Source organism: Equus caballus, chromosome 5 (assembly GCF_041296265.1).
Source record: "Equus caballus isolate H_3958 breed thoroughbred chromosome 5, TB-T2T, whole genome shotgun sequence".
Lineage (NCBI taxonomy): Eukaryota > Metazoa > Chordata > Mammalia > Perissodactyla > Equidae > Equus > Equus caballus.
Window position 1 is genome coordinate 71223985 of NC_091688.1, and position 17368 is coordinate 71241352.

At 36.7% G+C, this 17368-nt stretch overlaps 1 protein-coding gene across 3 annotated transcripts in view; it reads right to left on the reverse strand.

Annotated features, from left to right (window-relative positions):
- The window catches only part of TRMT13 (tRNA methyltransferase 13 homolog), a 32862-nt gene that overhangs the window by 2127 nt on the left and 13367 nt on the right, over positions 1–17368 (reverse strand). The window contains exons 9-10 of one of the 3 annotated variants that reach the window (XR_011439330.1): positions 3421–3495; positions 94–327 (exon numbers count right to left, since the gene is read on the reverse strand). Coding sequence is in view for 2 of the 3 variants with exons in the window: in XM_001488789.5 (XP_001488839.1) it covers positions 94–526; positions 3421–3495 (508 nt within the window). In the remaining variant the exon portion in view is untranslated. Of the gene's footprint in view, positions 1–93; positions 527–2427; positions 2572–3420; positions 3496–17368 lie in introns of those variants that run through there. The other 2 variants (XM_001488789.5, XM_070268677.1) reach the window with 2 other exon arrangements.

Here is a 17368-nt window from a genome sequence, read left to right on the forward strand (position 1 = left end):
AATAAGTTTATGATAATATTCATTTAAAAAGACAGTACAGCAATAATAAAATATTTCTGCCCCAGTGTTATACATTTCAAAGTAGTCACTTACCCAGGCAAACTCTCAGCGCTGTCCTCTGTGATTCTGTATCTCCCATCATCATGCTCTTCACTGTCATCATTCTGATTATCTTTTCTCACTGGGGTACTATTTGAGGCTTCCAAAGATGTTTTCCGCATTCCACAAGTTGCCCAACTACTCATTCGCTGGAAATAGTGGAATTCCACTGCTCCAAGGCCTAGAGCCTTGAAATATTCTTTGCCCACATAATGTCTCCAATCACACCTGTGGTGACAACAGAGTGCAATAACAATGCCAGCCACAGGGGTCCACTTCTCTGGGACATTTTTTTCATTTCCTTCCTTGGCCAAAGTGTTAATTTCTTTCTCTGTTTTATCATTCTTTATGCGTTTGGCTAAAGGTTCTTCATTCCTTTCCTCACAACTGGCAGCATAGGTTTCAACCAAACATCGTAATGCAAGATCTGCAAACACAATTATGTGGCCCCCCCCAAACCACATCATCTTTAAAAATAAATATTTTTTACATTTATTAAGCAGTATGGTTTTTAAAAACCCAGCAACAAAACCAACAAAAACCTACTTAGCTTTATACTTGCAGTAATTCTTTCATGAATTACCAACTCTTCCTATTTGCTCTGTCTCACTTTCTTCAGTGATTTATGCTGCATAAAGTCTACTTTCCACTAAAACTTTCTGAAGCTTAAGATCTACAATTTGCAAAAACTTTCAGTTCAACTAGTCGAATTGGCTCTCACTTCTCCTACCCTAGCTGAGGAAATGACTTGTATAGAAAAAACGTATTTACCTACACTTACATTCCAGGGAAATTTTGAGCTTAAGAAACCCAAGGAAAGAAATAAAGAGGAAAGGCATCTGCTAAGCATCTGCTAAGACTGATGTTAGGTGTCAGTCCTGAAACGTGAGATGTTCACAGCAAATAGTGATGAGTCAAAAAGCTGAGAGGAGGGGAGCAGAATGTAGAAAGTAGGCCTCACTGAGTAGCCTCACTGTATTTATTCATTTATTCAGCAAATAGTTACTGAATATCTTTCATCTGCAAGGCTTTTTGGATGTATTGATGATTCATACACAGAAACTTAGAGATGGATGTACTCCATATTAAAATGAAAAACTTATACTACATTTAAAAACTAAACAAATGGATTTTTTGATGACTATAACTACTTCCCACTGAAGAGCGCTATATTGTTGACATTATTGGAAAGACTCTGAATATACGCTGTAAAACCCACATTTTCTGTCTGATTAGGCTGTCATGCTGTGCCTGTTCAATGGAAAACGTGTATGTTTAAATTTGATTACCCTAAGATGTCACAAGTGAACACTAAATGATCTGATATTTCACGAGTAAATTTAATCTAATATATGAATTTAAGTCCACAAACATCATTAGTAACCTATTATTTGGAGAAAGCAATAGCTAATCTATTATTTCATAAACTATTATTTTCTTAAAAAATATATTTAGTCACTGTTTTACCTATACTGGACTTAGGTAAATGATCTTCAGAAATGTGAATAACCAGAAAAATTATTTAAAAAATGAAATTATTTTAGAACCAGAAGGAGCTTAAAAAATCTATCTCAATCTCTTCTTTACAATTTAAAGGACAAAGCCACATATCTAGAAAGGGATAAGAAAAAAGCAAATTGGTGGCCAAGATCACTCATGCATTCAAACATTTACCGAGATTTTGTTATGTATCAAGCATCATGTTAGCACACTCCCTACGCTGAAAAAATTCACAGCACAGTGGGAGAATTAGATATATAAACAGATAATTAAAACACAATATGGTAAAGACATGCAGAGGGTATTATGATAAATCCTTAGGAGGACTATCTTGTTTAACTAGGCTCCTTGAAAGTGGTGACAACTGAGCTGAAGGATGAGTAGAAATTGGCCACTTTAGAAATTGACTCAGTATAGTAAATGGGAAAAGTACATGGGGTTTGAATTTGCTGACCAGTAAAGCTGGAGGCAGGAAGTGGCAAAGAGAGGAAGGCAGAGACCAGACTGAGACTAGGATGTCGTGTTAAAGAGCCTCGACATTATGCTACAGGGACTGGGAGCCACGGAAGAGTTTGAAGATAGGGGCAAGACATTACGTGTGCAGCAGATGGGTCTAAATATTAATATCTAAAGGACAGGTAGTGGAAGGAGACCACGAGAGAAACAGAGAAAGAATAGCATAGAAGTAGGGTAAGAACCAGGAAAGAAGAGTGTCACAAAAGACAAGGAATGAGAATTTCAAGAAGGGCAAGCCATTGCAGGAGAGATTTCTCAGTAAGCTGATGACAGAGTGATGAAGGTAGAATTCAGATAAGAGTGAATTCTTACCTGTGGCGAAAGAGGGCGAAAGTGTGTGGAACACGAGAAATGGCCAGTATAGACTATAGTCCTAAGAAATTTGGATCAGATTGGTAGGAGTAAAGGAGTATGCTTTTTTTCCTCCCCAGGATAGAACTTGCTGACTTCAGAAGGCTTTTATGAGGGTTAAATGAGATAAGGTACATGAAAGTCATCTAAAAACTATGAAGGACAACACAAATACATAATACTCAAAGCCATTTCCAGCCAGTTTGAATAACGTCTTATAGAAGCTCCAAGTTCCCTATATGGGTGAACAATGAAACTAGCAAAAGCCAGGAAGATGATGTAACAATAGTTAACATTTATTGACACAAATATGCACCAGAGACTCTTTGCATGTAACCTGGTAAATCATATATATATTATTATCCCCACTTTACAGATGAGAGAACCAAAGCTCAGAATGGTTAAATAATTTGCCAAGGTTACAGAACAGAGCTGAACCCTGGACTATCTGATTTCAAAGCCCATGGTCTTTCCACTTTACCCTGCTAGATCTGATGGATAGAAGTGCTAAAATAAGACACCTTAGAATTTGATTTTGGTCTAACATTTTTCTTTTTCCCCAGAATCCTGATACATAATCGCCTTCTAGTGAGAGAGGTTTCTGAGTCCTTCCCAGCAACTCCTCTAAAAAAGTCACTAGTTTCGGGGGTGGGATCATACAGTTTCCATAAATAATTCATTTCCTTTTGGGCTGAAAAATAGCCCAAAGAACTTTAAGGTCCCATATGACACAGTATTTACATATAAAATTCTTCAATTCATTCTACAAATGGCCAAAATGAGCAGATAAATAGGAAAGCTCTGAATCCAATATAATACAAGGCCAGTGGTACTTGAAGATTAATGAGTTGTAACATAAATGATATAAGATTCAAAAGAGACTATTCAAATGGTCGGGACCATGTTAAGCTAAAGCTTACTGTTTATCTAGACATTATTAACATGTTTACATACCTGTTGCCATACCACACAGATGCTTCCCAATTCCCACCACAGGTAGTTTTTCTTTGCTTAGCACAGGAATCTTGTCTGAAATAAAAGGAATGAGAACTAAGCCCTCTTGTGAGATAAGGCATTAATGTGACGTCCTAAAAGAGAGAACTAATTAGAATCGTTGAATTTTGGGCTAAAAGCGATTCAAAGAAAAATTCTCACTTTATAATAAGAAGCTCAAAAATGTAGTGATTTGATAAGTAACACAGATGGCTACTGACAGAGTCAAAATTAGAATTTAAGTTTCTTGACTCAGGCTAATGCTATTTCTTCTACACTGATTCAGGACTTTCCTCTGTAGAAACTTTATTTTGCTAAATACTATTAATCCATTGGAAAAAAGACTCAAAACTTTCCCTACTAGATTTATTTTGCACAAATAATATATGATAAATATATATGACTAATATAATCAACACAATATATATTATAAACTACTATATTCAATATTCTAATCAAACTAAAAATAGAGCTTTTACTATATCTTGATGATCAAAAAAAATATATCATCTTAGCTTTTCACATTGTCATGGAAAAAAATTCATTAATAGTCCTGTAGAAGTGAAAAAAAAAACAAGTCCACCAAGTTATATGGTAAAATGTAGTATATCACAGTCATGGCTCCCACTTTTGTCCCCTGATTCATTTTCCTTCTTCCAAGATTTTGAAATGAAAAGTATGCTTCCCCCTGTAAATCTAGCTACAACACGTGGAACAGTGAATTGTCCAATGAAAGTACTTAGTAAATATTTCAATTTTTCTGTTGCTTGCTTTCAGATGGTATTACATGCTAGCAGAAATTGGTACCAAGTGGAATAGTTTGCTCATGCCAGGGAATACAGAGGTTCAAATTAAGATGCTCCAATAAGCTTATCATCAATTAGGGTGAAAAGAAAGGGTGTGTATGAAAGCCCTTTCATTTTTATCCTTGACAAATTACTTCATTTCCTCTCTCTCCTACTTCTTTGGGCTTAGAAAATAGGACAGATGAACTTCTGGGAAAAGAAGGAAGACTGAATACAAGCATCTAGTTTGATACCTCCTAAAACTCTACCAAAGTAAGAATAAGAAGATTTTTTAAAAGGCATACACTCTCAAGGTCTGGAAGAAGAGAAAAGGAGAAAAGGCTGAGAATCAACCAAATTTATCCCACAAATCTCCAAAAGGCGCAGGAATTAGGGGCATCAGGTACCTTGAAAGTAGAGCTGAAGTGGCTATAAGAAGTAGTCAGATCCCCACCTCATAGCTACTTGGTGACCACCTCTTTCCCACTTGGTGGAACACTACAGATTACCTCTCTGATGTGAATAAAACAGGAGGTCACTGGGCTGAGAAACAATAAGAAGTCAAGAGTTGAAGTGTGGCAAAACAATAGGATTAAGTTAGTGTCACACTGATTCCCCTAGCTCTTGTTCCCCATTGGTCCCAGAATGTTGGTAACCAGACCTTTACTCTCTAGGTAGGCGATCAGAAGAGTCTTTTATGGGGAATCCAACAAGCCCAAGAGGAAAGATTACATCTTAGGAAGATCACCCAAAATTCAAGCTCAGAGTCAATAATCCCACCTCAGGACTCAGAGCTCTCAGTCCCTTAATCCTAACTATGAACACTCCATCAAGAAGCATCAGATGTCTGAGGACAGGCTGTAAGTTGAAAGAGACAGACAAAAACAAACAGAAAAGAGCAACTTGGTAAAAACAGAGATTGTGAAGGGAGAATAATTCTTACAAAACTATCATTAATATCCTCAGAGAGATAAGACATCACAATTATAAAAAAAGAACAGGATACAATAATAAAGGCAGATTCAGAGTAAAATATCTTAAAAATTAAAACTCTGATAGAAAAAATTAAATTGAGGAAATTTTAGAAAGTATAGAAAAAAGACCAAAAAATATAAAATAGAGAAGTAAAGTCAAGAAAAGTAGAGAATCATTCTAGGAGGTCTAATAACTAAATCATAAGAGTTTTTCCATAAGGGGAGAAAAGAAAAAAATGGAAGAGAGAAAACTAGCAAAGAAAGAACACAAATTACATATAAGTTGTTATATGTAAGCTTCATGGCAACCTCAAAGCAAAAACCTATAGTAAATACACAAAAGATAAAGAGAAAGGAATATAAACATACCATTAAAGAAAGTTATCAAAACACAAAGGAAGAGAGCAAGAGGAGAAGAAAGAAACAGAGAGAAACTACAAAAACAGCAAAAAAAACAATTAAAATGGCTATAAATACACACCTATCAATAATTATTTTAAATGTAAATGGACTAAATTCTTCCATCAAAACAGAGAGTGGCTGAAGGGATAAAAAAATAAGATTCATTTATGTGCTGCCTACCAGAGACTCACTTTAGATGTAATGACACACACAGACTGAAAGTGAAGGGATAGGAAAAGATATTCCATACAAATGGAAACCAAAAGAAAGCTGGAGTAGCTATACCTATATCAGACAAAAGAGATTTTAAAACAAAGACTGTAATAAGAGACAAGGAAAGGCATTACATAACGATAAAGGGGTCAATCTAACAAGAGGATATAACATTTATAAATATGCACCTAACACAGGAGCAGCTAAATATATAAAGCAAATATTAACAGTTCTAAAAGGAGAAACAGATAGCAGAGATCAACAGTAGAAGATTTTAACACCCCACTTACATTGATGGATAGATATACAGACAGAAAATCAATCAGGAAATAGTGGCCTTAAATGACACATCAGACCACAAGAACTTAACAGATATACACAGAACACTTCATCCAAAAGCAACAGAATATACATTCCACTCAACTGCACATGGAACATTTTCCATGATAGATCATATATTAGGCCAAGAAACAAGTCTTAATAAATTTAAGAAGACTGAAAACATATCAAGCATCTTTTCTGACCACAATGATATGAAATTAGAAATGAATTACATGAAGAAAACAGGAAAACTCACAAATACGTGGAGATTAAACAACACACTACTGAACAACGGGTGAGTCAAAGAAGAAATCAAAATAGAAATAAAAAAATACAAAAGACAAACAAAAATGGAAACATAACACACCAAAATTTATGGGATACAGCAAAAGCAGTTCTAAGAGGGAATTTCATAGCAATAAATGCCTACTTCAAGAAACAAAAAAAGTCTCAAATAAATAACGTAACTTTACACTTCAAGGAACTAGAAAAGAACAAAGCCCAAAGTTAGCATAAAAAAGGAAATAACAAAGATTAGAACAGAAATAAATGAAAGACACAAAAAGACAACAGAAAAGATCAATGAAACTAATAGCTGGTTCTTTGAAAAGATAAACAAAATTGACAAACATTTAACTAGGCTCACCAAAAAAAAAAAAAATGACAAGACTCAAATAAAATCAGAAATGAAGGAAGAGACATTACAACTGACACCACAAAAATACAAAGGATCCTAAGATACTACGATGAACAATTATATGCCAACAAATTGGACAAATGAGAAGAAATGGATAAATTCCTAGAAACATACAACCTACCAAGACTGAATCATGATGAAATAGAAAATCTGAACAGACCAACTACTATTAATAAGATTGGATCAGTAATCAAAAACCACCCAAGAAACAAAAGTCCAGGACCAGATGGCTTCACTGATGACTTCTACCAAACATTCAAAGAAGAATTAATACCAATCCTTCTCCAGCTCTTCCAGAAATAAGAAGAGGAGGGAACGGCAGAAGAAAATTACAGGCCAATATCCCTGATGAACATTGATGTAAAAATCAACTCTTAAAATATTATCAAACCAAATTCAAAAATACATTAAAGGGATCATACACCATGATCAAGTGGGATTTACTCCAGAGATGCAAGGATGGCTCAGCATCTGCAAATCAGTCAATGTGATACACCACATTAACAAAATGAAGGATAAAAATCATATGATCATCTTAATAGATGCAAAAAAAGCACCTGACACAATTCTACATCCATTTATCGTAAAAACTCTCAAAAAGGCAGGCAGATGGGGGCTGGCCCCGTGGCAGAGTGGTTAAGTTCGCGCACTCCGCTGCAGGCGGCCCAGTGTTTCGTCAGTTCGAATCCTGGGCGCGGACATGGCACTGCTCATCAGACCACGCTGAGGCAGCGTCCCACATGCCACAACTAGAAGAACCCACAACGAAGAATACACAACTATGTACTGGGGGGCTTTGGGGAGAAAAAGGAAAAAATAAAATCTTTAAAAAAAAAAAAAAAAAGGCAGGCAGAGAGGGAACATAGCTCAACTTAATAAAGGTCATATATAACAAACCCACAGCTCACATACTCAACAGTGAAAAGCTGAAAGTTTTTCCTCTAAGATTAGGAACAAGGATGCCCACTCTTGCCACTTTCATTCAACATGGTATTGTAAGTCCTAGCTAGAGAAAATTAGGCAAGGAAAAGAAATAACAACCATGCAAATTGTAAAGGAAGAAGTAAAACTGTCATTATTTGGAGATGATATGATACTATATCGATAAAACCCTAATGGCTCTATCAAAAATCTGTTAGAACTATTAGTTTACTAAACAAGTTTGGTAAAGTTGCAAGATACAAAATCAATACACAATCTGTTGTGTTTCTATACACTAATAATGAATTATCAGAAAGAGAAATTAAGAAAACAATCTTATTTACAATTGCATCAAAAAGAATAAAATAGGGGCTGGCCCTGTGGCCAAGTGGTTAAACTTCTGTGTGCTCCACTTCAGTGGCCCAGGGTTCACAGGTTTGGATCCTGGATGCGGACCTACTCCACTCATCAGCCATGCTGTGGAGGCAACCCACATACCAGGTAGAGGAGACTGGCAAATTAGTTAACTCAGGGCTAGTCTTCCTCAGGCAAAAAAGGAGGAGGACTGGCAACAGATGTTAGCTCACGGCAAATCTTCCTCTCATACACACAAAATATCTAGGAATAAATTTAACCAAGGAGGTTAAATTTTTACTTTTTTAAGGAAAGAAACTGAAGAAGACACAAATAAATGGAAAGATATTCCATGCTCATAGACTAGAACAAGTAATATTGTTGGGGCCAGTCCTGTGGCCGAATGGTTAAGTTCTTGAGCTCCACTTCGGTGGCCTGGGGTTTGCCAGTTTGGATCCTTGGTGCAGACCTACACACCACTCATCAAGCCAAGCTGTGACAGTAACCCACACAGAGGAACCAGAACGACTTACAACTAGGATATACAACTATGTACCAGGATTTTGGGGAGAGAACAAAAAGATGAAGATAGGCAATGGATGTTAGCTCAAGGCCAATATTTCTCACCAAAAAAAAACCCCAAAAAACAAAAAAAACAAGGCATACCTTAAAAAAAGAGGAATTAATACTGTTAAAATGTTCATCCTACCCAAAGCAATCTACAGATTCAATGCAATCTCAATCAAAATTCTAACATTTTTGAGAGAAATAGAACAATCCCAAAATTTGTATGAACCAAAAAAGACCCAGAATAGCCAAAGCAATCTTGAGAAAGAACAAAGCTGGAGGCATCCCACTCCTTGGATTCAAACTATTTTACAAAGCTATAGTAATTAAAACTGTATGGAATTGGCATAAACAGACACACAGAGCAATGGAACAGAATAGAGAACCCAGAAATAAACCCACACCTAAATAGTCAATTAATGTATGACAAAGGAGCCAAGAATATACAATGGGTGAAAGGATAGTCTCTTCAAAAAATGGTGCTGGGAAAACTGGACAGCCACATGCAAAAGAATGAAACTGGACCCACTATCTTACACAACACACAAAAATTAACTCAAAAGGGATTAAAGACTTGAACATAAGACCTGAAACCATAAAACTCCCACAAGAAAACATAGGCAGTAAGGTTGACAAAGGTCTGAGCAATGATTTTTTTAATCTGACATCAAAAGCAAAAGCAGCAAAAGCAAAAATAAACAAGTGGAACTACATCAAATTAAAAAGTTTCTGCATAGCAAAGGAAACTATCAACAAAATGAAACGGCAACCTACTCACTGGAAAAAAATATTTGCAAATCATATCTGATAAGGGGTTAATATTCAAAATATATAAAGTACTCATACAACTCAATAGCAAAAGAAAAAACAATCTGATTAAAAAATGGGCAGAAGAGAGTGACGTCAGCATCACGGTGGACTGAGGTCTCTCAGAAATCTTCCCCCTCCAATAAACAATGAAAAAATCATCCATACTCCAACAGGGGACATCCAAACTCAACAAAAAAACATTGGAGAGATCCACGAAGCCATATGATGGAGAAGGGAGAGGCTGGAACCCCCTCGGAGGTGGAACAGGGTAAGAGAGATCTTTGCTATCTCCCCTAAAGAGTGCAATTGGGACTGCGGGAGGCCTCCTAAAGGGGAGGAAGGGGGGAGGGGACGTTCATTCATGTGAACATCAAGCACTCCCTAGGGCCCTTGCAGCCTAGAGAGAAGCCTTCTACCAGGGCTGACCTCATCAAGCCAACACCCCAGGAGAGTAGGGGGAGAGAGCAAGCAGGAGAAAGCACCCCTTGCCCCACCCACTCAGCCGGCTCCAGCCCCTAGGATTTTGGCTGAAGGCAGAGGGCTCAGAATATGGGGCTCCTGACCCCCACCCAGTGGCGATAGGTGGTAACTGCAACCTAATAATGCCAGGATGCAAAAAAAACAAAGCCTCTAGCAATACTAAACACATTAGACCTACAGACCAGAGAGAAAATGACAAGCACCCAGAAATCAGTCCTGAGGATGCAGAAATATGTAATCTAAATGACAAAGAATTCAAAACAGCTATCATCAAAAAACTCAATAAGTCAAAAGAGAATGTAGAGAAACCACTCAATGAGTTCAGAAGCTACTTCACCCAAGAGATGGAAACTATAAAGAAGAATCAATCAGAAATATGAGAGATGAAAGACACAATGGAAGAGATAAAACAAAATATGGATTCCCTGAACACTCAAGCACACACCAAAGAGCGTATCAGCATAACTGAAGATAGACATGTTGAAATGCTCCAGATAGAGGAGGAGAGAGAACTAAAACTAAAAAGAAATTAAGAAAGTCTCCAAGAAATATCTGACTCAATGAGGAAATGCCACATAAGAATTGTAGGCATTCAAGAAGAAGAGGAGGAGAATGGAGCAGAAGGTATGTTCAAAGAAATAATAGCAGAGAACTTCCCAAATCTAGGGAAAGAGAGAGAAATATGTGTGGAAGAAGCTTCCAGATCTCCTAGATTTGTCAATATAAAAAGACCTACTGTAAGGCATATAATAGTAAAACTGGCAAAAATGAATCATAAAGAAAGAATATCAAGGGCAGCAAGGCAGAAGAAAATAACCGACAAAGGAACCCCTATCAGGCTTCCAGCGGATTTCTCTGCAGAAACGTTACAAGCTAGGAGAGAATGGAACAACATATTCAAAATTTTAAAAGACAAGAATCTTCAGCCAGGAATACTCAATCCAGCAAAAATATCCTTCAGATATGAGGGAGAAATTAAATCTTTCCCAGAGAAACAAAAGCTAAGGGACTTTGTAGTTACGAGATCTTCCCCTAAAAGAAATCTTCAAGAAGGCCTTCATACCTGAAAAAAAGAAAAACAGGGAGAAAGGGGTCACAAAACACAGAGTAAGGAGATAAACAGGTAGACAGAATCAGAATAGGATAGCAAATATTCAACCATAGCATTAGGCTAAAGGGAAGGAAAACACCAAAAACAAAGACAAGCTTGTCACTTTAACCACAATCTCACAACACAAGTTGGAATAAGAAAAACAACTCAGGAGGGGAGGAGGAAAGGGACCAAATCGGTTTAGACTAGGGAAATAAGAGGCCATCAGAAAATGGACTATGTTATACACGAGATTCTGAATACAAACCTCAGGCTAACCACTAAACAAAAAAGCAGAACAGAGACACAAAAAATAAACAAGGAAAACACAAAGAAACACATCATAAAAAATTAGATAATTCAATGTGTAGACCAATGCACACAGGACGAGAAACAAAGGAAATGCAGGAAAACTGGAAAATGAGTGATATAATGACAGCATTAAGCCCTCATACATCAAGAATCACCCTAAACGTAAATGGATTGAATGCTCCAATAAAAAGACACACAGTGTCAAGATGGATTAAAGAACAAGACCCAACAATATGCTGCCTCCAGGAAACACATCTCAGCTCCAATGACAAATACAGGCTCAGAGTGAAGGAGTGGAAGATGATACTCCAAGCTAATGGCAAACAAAAGAAAGCAGGTGTCGTTATACTCACATCAGACAAAGTAGAATTCAAGATAAGACAGGTCAAGGGAGACAAAGAGGGGCAGCCTATAATGATCAAAGGTACACTCTTTCAAGCAGAAATAACGCTTATAAATATCTATGCACACAACATAGGATCACCAAATTTCATAAAGCAACTATTAACAAACCTAAAAGAAGACATTAATAATAACACAATAATAGTAGGGGACCTCAATACCCAAGTCACATCAATGGATACATCATTCAGACAGAAAATCAACAAGGAAACAGTGGAATTAAATGAAAAGCTAGACCACATGGACTTAACAAACATATATAGAACACTCCATCCAATAACAGCACACTACACATTCTTCTCAAGTGTGCATGGAACATTCTCAAGCATAGACCATATGCTGGGAAACAAGGCATGCATCAATAAATTTAAGAAGATTGAAATAACAACAAGCATCTTTTCCAATCACAATGCCATAAAGCTAGAAATTAATTACAAGAAAAGAGCTGACAAAAGGACAAAGATGTGGAGACTAAACAACATGCTATTGAACGAGCAATGGATCATTAAAGAAATTACAGGAGAAATAAAAAAATATCTGAAGACAAATGAAAATGATAACATACCATACCAACTCATATGAGATGCAGCAAAAGCTGTACTAAAAGGGAAATTCATCGCAATACAAGCTTACCAAAAAAGAAAAATCCCAAATAAGCAATCTCAAACTACACCTAACTGAATTAGAAAAAAAGAACAAACAAAGCTCAAGGTCAGTAGAAGGAGAGAAACAATAAAAATCAGAGCAGAAATTAATGCTATTGAAACAAAAAAGGCAGTAGAAAGGATCAATGAAACAAAGAGCTGGTTCTTTGAGAAGATAAATAAAACTGACAAACCCCTAGCCAGACTTACAAAGAAAAAAAGAGAGAAATCTCAGATAAATAAAATTAGAAATGAAAGAGTAGAAATAACACTGGATGCCACTGGAATACAATGGATTATCAGAGAATAGTCCAAAAATTATATGCCAACAAAATGGACAATCTAGAGGAAATGGATAAATTCTTAGATTCTTACAACCTCCCAAAGCTGAATCAAAAAGAAATAGAGAATCTGAATAGACAAATCACAAGGAAAGAGATTCAAACAGTAATCAAAAGAATCCCCAAGAATAAAAGCCCAGGACCAGACGGCTTCCCTGGGGAATTCTACCAAACTTTCAAAGAGGATTTAACACCTATCCTTCTCAAGCTATTCCAAAAAATTAGGGAAGATGGAACACTTCCTAACACATTCTGTGAGGTCAACATTACACTGATACCAAAGCCTGACAAGGACAAGACAAAAAAGGAAAACTACCGGCCAATATCGCTGATGAACATAGATGCAAAAATCCTGAACAAAATATTGGCAACTCGAATACAGCAATACATCGCAAACATCATACATCATGATCAAGTGGGATTTATTCCAGGGACACAGGCATGGTTCAACATCCGCAAATCAATCAACATGATACACCACATTAACAAAATGAGGGGAAAAAACCACATGATCATCTCAACAGATGCAGAGAAAGCATTTGCCAAGATCCAACAGCCATTTATGATAAAAACTCTTAACAAAACCCTAAAGAATCCATTGGAAAACTATTAGAAATAATTAACAACTACAATAAAGTTACAGGGTACAAAATCAACTTACAAAAATCAGTTGAATTTCTGTACTCTAATAATAAACTTACAGAAAGAGAACTCAAGAATATAATTCCATTTACAATCGCAAAAAACAGAATAAAGGACCTAGAGAATAAATTTAACTAAGGAGGTGAAGGACTTATACAATGAAAAGCATAAGACACTATTGAAAGAAATAGATAATGACATAAAGAGATGGAAAGAGATTCTGTGCACATGGATTGGAAGAATAAACACAGTTAAAATGTCCATACTACCCAAAGCAATCTACAGATTCAATGCAATCCCCATCAGAATCCCAATGACATTCTTCACAGAAATAGAGCAAAGCATCCTAAAATTCATATGGGGCAGCCAAAGACCCTGAATTGCTAAAACAATACTGAGTAAAAAGAACAAAGCTGGAGGCATCAAAATCCCTGACTTCAAAACGTCCTACAAAGCCATAGGGATCAAAACAACATGGTACTGGTACAAAAACAGGCACACAGATCAGTGGAACAGAACTGAAAGCCCAGAAATAAAATCATACATCTACGGACAGCTAATCTTCAACCAAGGTGCCAAGAACATACCATGGAGAAAAGATAGTCTGTTCAATAAATGCTGTTGGGAAAACTGGACAGCCACATGCAAAACAATGAAAGTGGACCATTATCTCACACCATACACAAAAATAAACTCAAAATGGATCAAAGACTTGAAGATAAGTCCTGAAACCATAAAACTCCTGGAAGATAATATAGGTAGTACACTCTTTGACACTGAACTTTCAAGGATCTTTTTGAATACCATGTCTTCTCAGACAAGGGAAATAACAGAAAAAATAAACAAGTGGGAGTTCATCAGACTAATGAGCTTCTGTAAGGCAAAAGAAACTAGGATCAAAACCAAAAGACAACCCACCAACTGGGAGAAAATATTTGCAAATCATCTATCTGACAAGCAGTTAATCTCCATAATATATAAGGAACTCACACAACTGAACAACAAAACAACAAACAGCCTGATCAAAAAAACAGGCAGAGGATATGAACAGACATTTTTCCAAAGAAGATATACAGATGGCCAATAAACACATGAAATGATGTTCAACATCACTAATCATCAGGGAAATGCAAATCAAAACTACACTAAGATACTACCTTATGCCTGTTAAAGTAGCTATAATCACTAAGACTAAAAATAATAAACATTGGAGAGGGTGTGGAGAGAAGGGAACCCTCATACACTGCTGGTGGGAATGCAAACTGGTGCAGTCACTATGGAAACAGTATAGAGATTCCTCAAAAGACTAAAAATAGAACTACCATATGACCCAGCTATCCCACTACTGGGTATCTACCCAAACAACTTGAAATCAACAATCCAAAGTAACATATGTATCCCTACATTCATTGCAGCACTATTCACAATAGCCAAGACATGGAAACTACCCAAGTGCCCACTGACTGATGATTGGATAAAGATGATGTGGTATATACATACAATGGAATACCAGTCAGCCTGAAAAAAAGACAAATTCATCCCATTTGCAACAACACTGAAAGACCTAGAGGGAATTATGCTTAGTGAAATAAGCCAGACTGAGAAAGACCAACACCAGATGATTTCACTCACATGTGAAATAAAAACAAGCACATGGACAAAGAAAACAGTTCAGTGGTTACCAGGGGAAGGGGTTGAGGGGTGGGCACAGGGGGTGAAGGGGAGCACCTATGTGGTAACAGACAAGAAATAATGTACAACTGAAATTTCACAAAGATGTAAACTATTATGAACTCAAATAATAAAAAATTTTTTTAAAATTAATAAAAAGACATGGAAACTTCTACAAGTGACCAGCTCTTGAAATTCAAATAATCATTTTCATTTACAAAGAAACACACTTTCTTGGTTAAAAAAAAAAACGGTTAGAAGATCTGAGTAAGACATCTTTCCAAAGAAGACATACAGATGGCCAACAGGTACATGAAAAAATGCTCATCATCATTAATCATCAGGGAACGCAAATCAAAACCACAATGAGGGGCTGGCCCCATGGCCGAGTGGTTGAGTTCACGCACTCCGCTGCAGGCTGCCCAGTGTTTCGTTGGTTCAAATCCTGGGCGTGGACATGGCACTGCTTGTCAAACCACGCTGAGGCGGCATCCCACATACCACAACTAGAAGGACCCACAACGAAGAATATACAACTACGTACCGGGGGGCTTTGGGGAGAAAAATGAAAAAATGAAAAAATCTTTAAAAAAAAAACAAAAACCACAATGAGATATCATGAACACCTGTTAGAATGGCTACTATCAATAAAATGAGAGATTACAAATGTTGGCGAGGATGCAGAGACAAAGGAACCTTTGTGAACTGCTGACAGAATGTAAATTGTTGCAGCCACCATGGAAAACAGTATGGAGGCTCCTCAAAAAATCAAAATAGAACTACCATACGATCCAGCAATTTCAGTTCTGGGTATTTATTCAAAGAAAATGAAAATATTAACTTGAAAAGATATATATATATGTACTCCCACGTTCATTACACATTATTTACAATAGCCCAGATAAGAAAACAACCTAAGTGCCCATCAATAGATGAATGGATAAAGAAATTGTGATATATATACACGATAGAATATTATTCAGCCATAAAAATGAATGAAATCTTGCCATTTGTGATAACCTGGATGGACCTTGAGGGCATTATGCTAAGTGAAATAAGCAAGACAGAGAAAGAAAAATACTGCATGATCTCTCTTATATGTGGAATCCGAAACAAAACAAAACAAAGCAAAACAAAACTAAGCTCATGGATACAAAGAACAGATTGGTGGTTGCCAGAGGTGGGGGCGGGGAGGTGAGGAATGGGAAAAATGGGTGAAGGGGGTCAAAGGTAAAAAGAAAAAAAAAGAAAAGCAAGGGAGTTGTGTCTCATAAACATTTTTTTCTTTGTAGCTTTCTCTGATGTGGATGATACCCCTAACATTTATGGAAAAAAAAAAAAAAGAATGCAAGGATATTTCACAGAAAGCTGATAATACTAGACTCGGTAAACCAGGATTTCTTATCCTTGGCATTATTCACTTTTTGGCTCAAATAATTCTTTGTTGTGGAGCTGTACTGTACCTTATAGGATATTTAGCAGGCCTCGGGTTTAGCAGGCTCCCTAGCCTCTATCCACTAGATGCCAGCAGCATGCCCACTGTTATGACAACCAAAAATGTCTCAGACATTACCAATGTCCCCTAGGGGACAAAACTGCCTCCAGTTAAGAACCACTGCTATGAACTAAAGAGTCCACCAAGTGCCCAGTACAATGGATAAAAATATGACAATATCAAGGCACATTACTGGGAAACTTTAGAATACTGAGGACAAAGAAAATAGCCTATACATTTCTAGAACGAAAAAAGCAGCTCACGTACAAGGGATCAGGACTCAGAATGGCACTGAACTTTTAAAGAGAAACACCAGGGGAGTAATATTTTCAAAATTCTAAAGGAATATAATTTTCAACCTAGTAATAGAAATACCCAGCCAAATCAAGCATAAGGGTAAACAAAAGATATTTTTAGACCATGTAAGTTTCAAATTTATCTCTAATATATCATTTCTCAGGAAGCTATAGGAGGAGATGCTCTGCCCAAAAGAGAGAGTGAATCAACAGGAAGATGTGGGATAAGATGTTTAAAAAGAAATTCCTACCCAGGAGAGTGAAGGGAACGCCCAGGATGAGAACTGAAGAGACTGTTAAGGATGACATTTGTGCCCCAGAAACAGAGGCATCCAGTCTGGAACAGAACAGGTCTGTAGGATCCAAGAGAGATTTTTTCAGGAAGATGGAAACTGATAGAATACTTGATTTATGTATTATGATAAGCACATTTTTAAAAGACCAAATAAACAAAATTGTAAGTTAATTAACTCCACAAACAATAAAAAATTG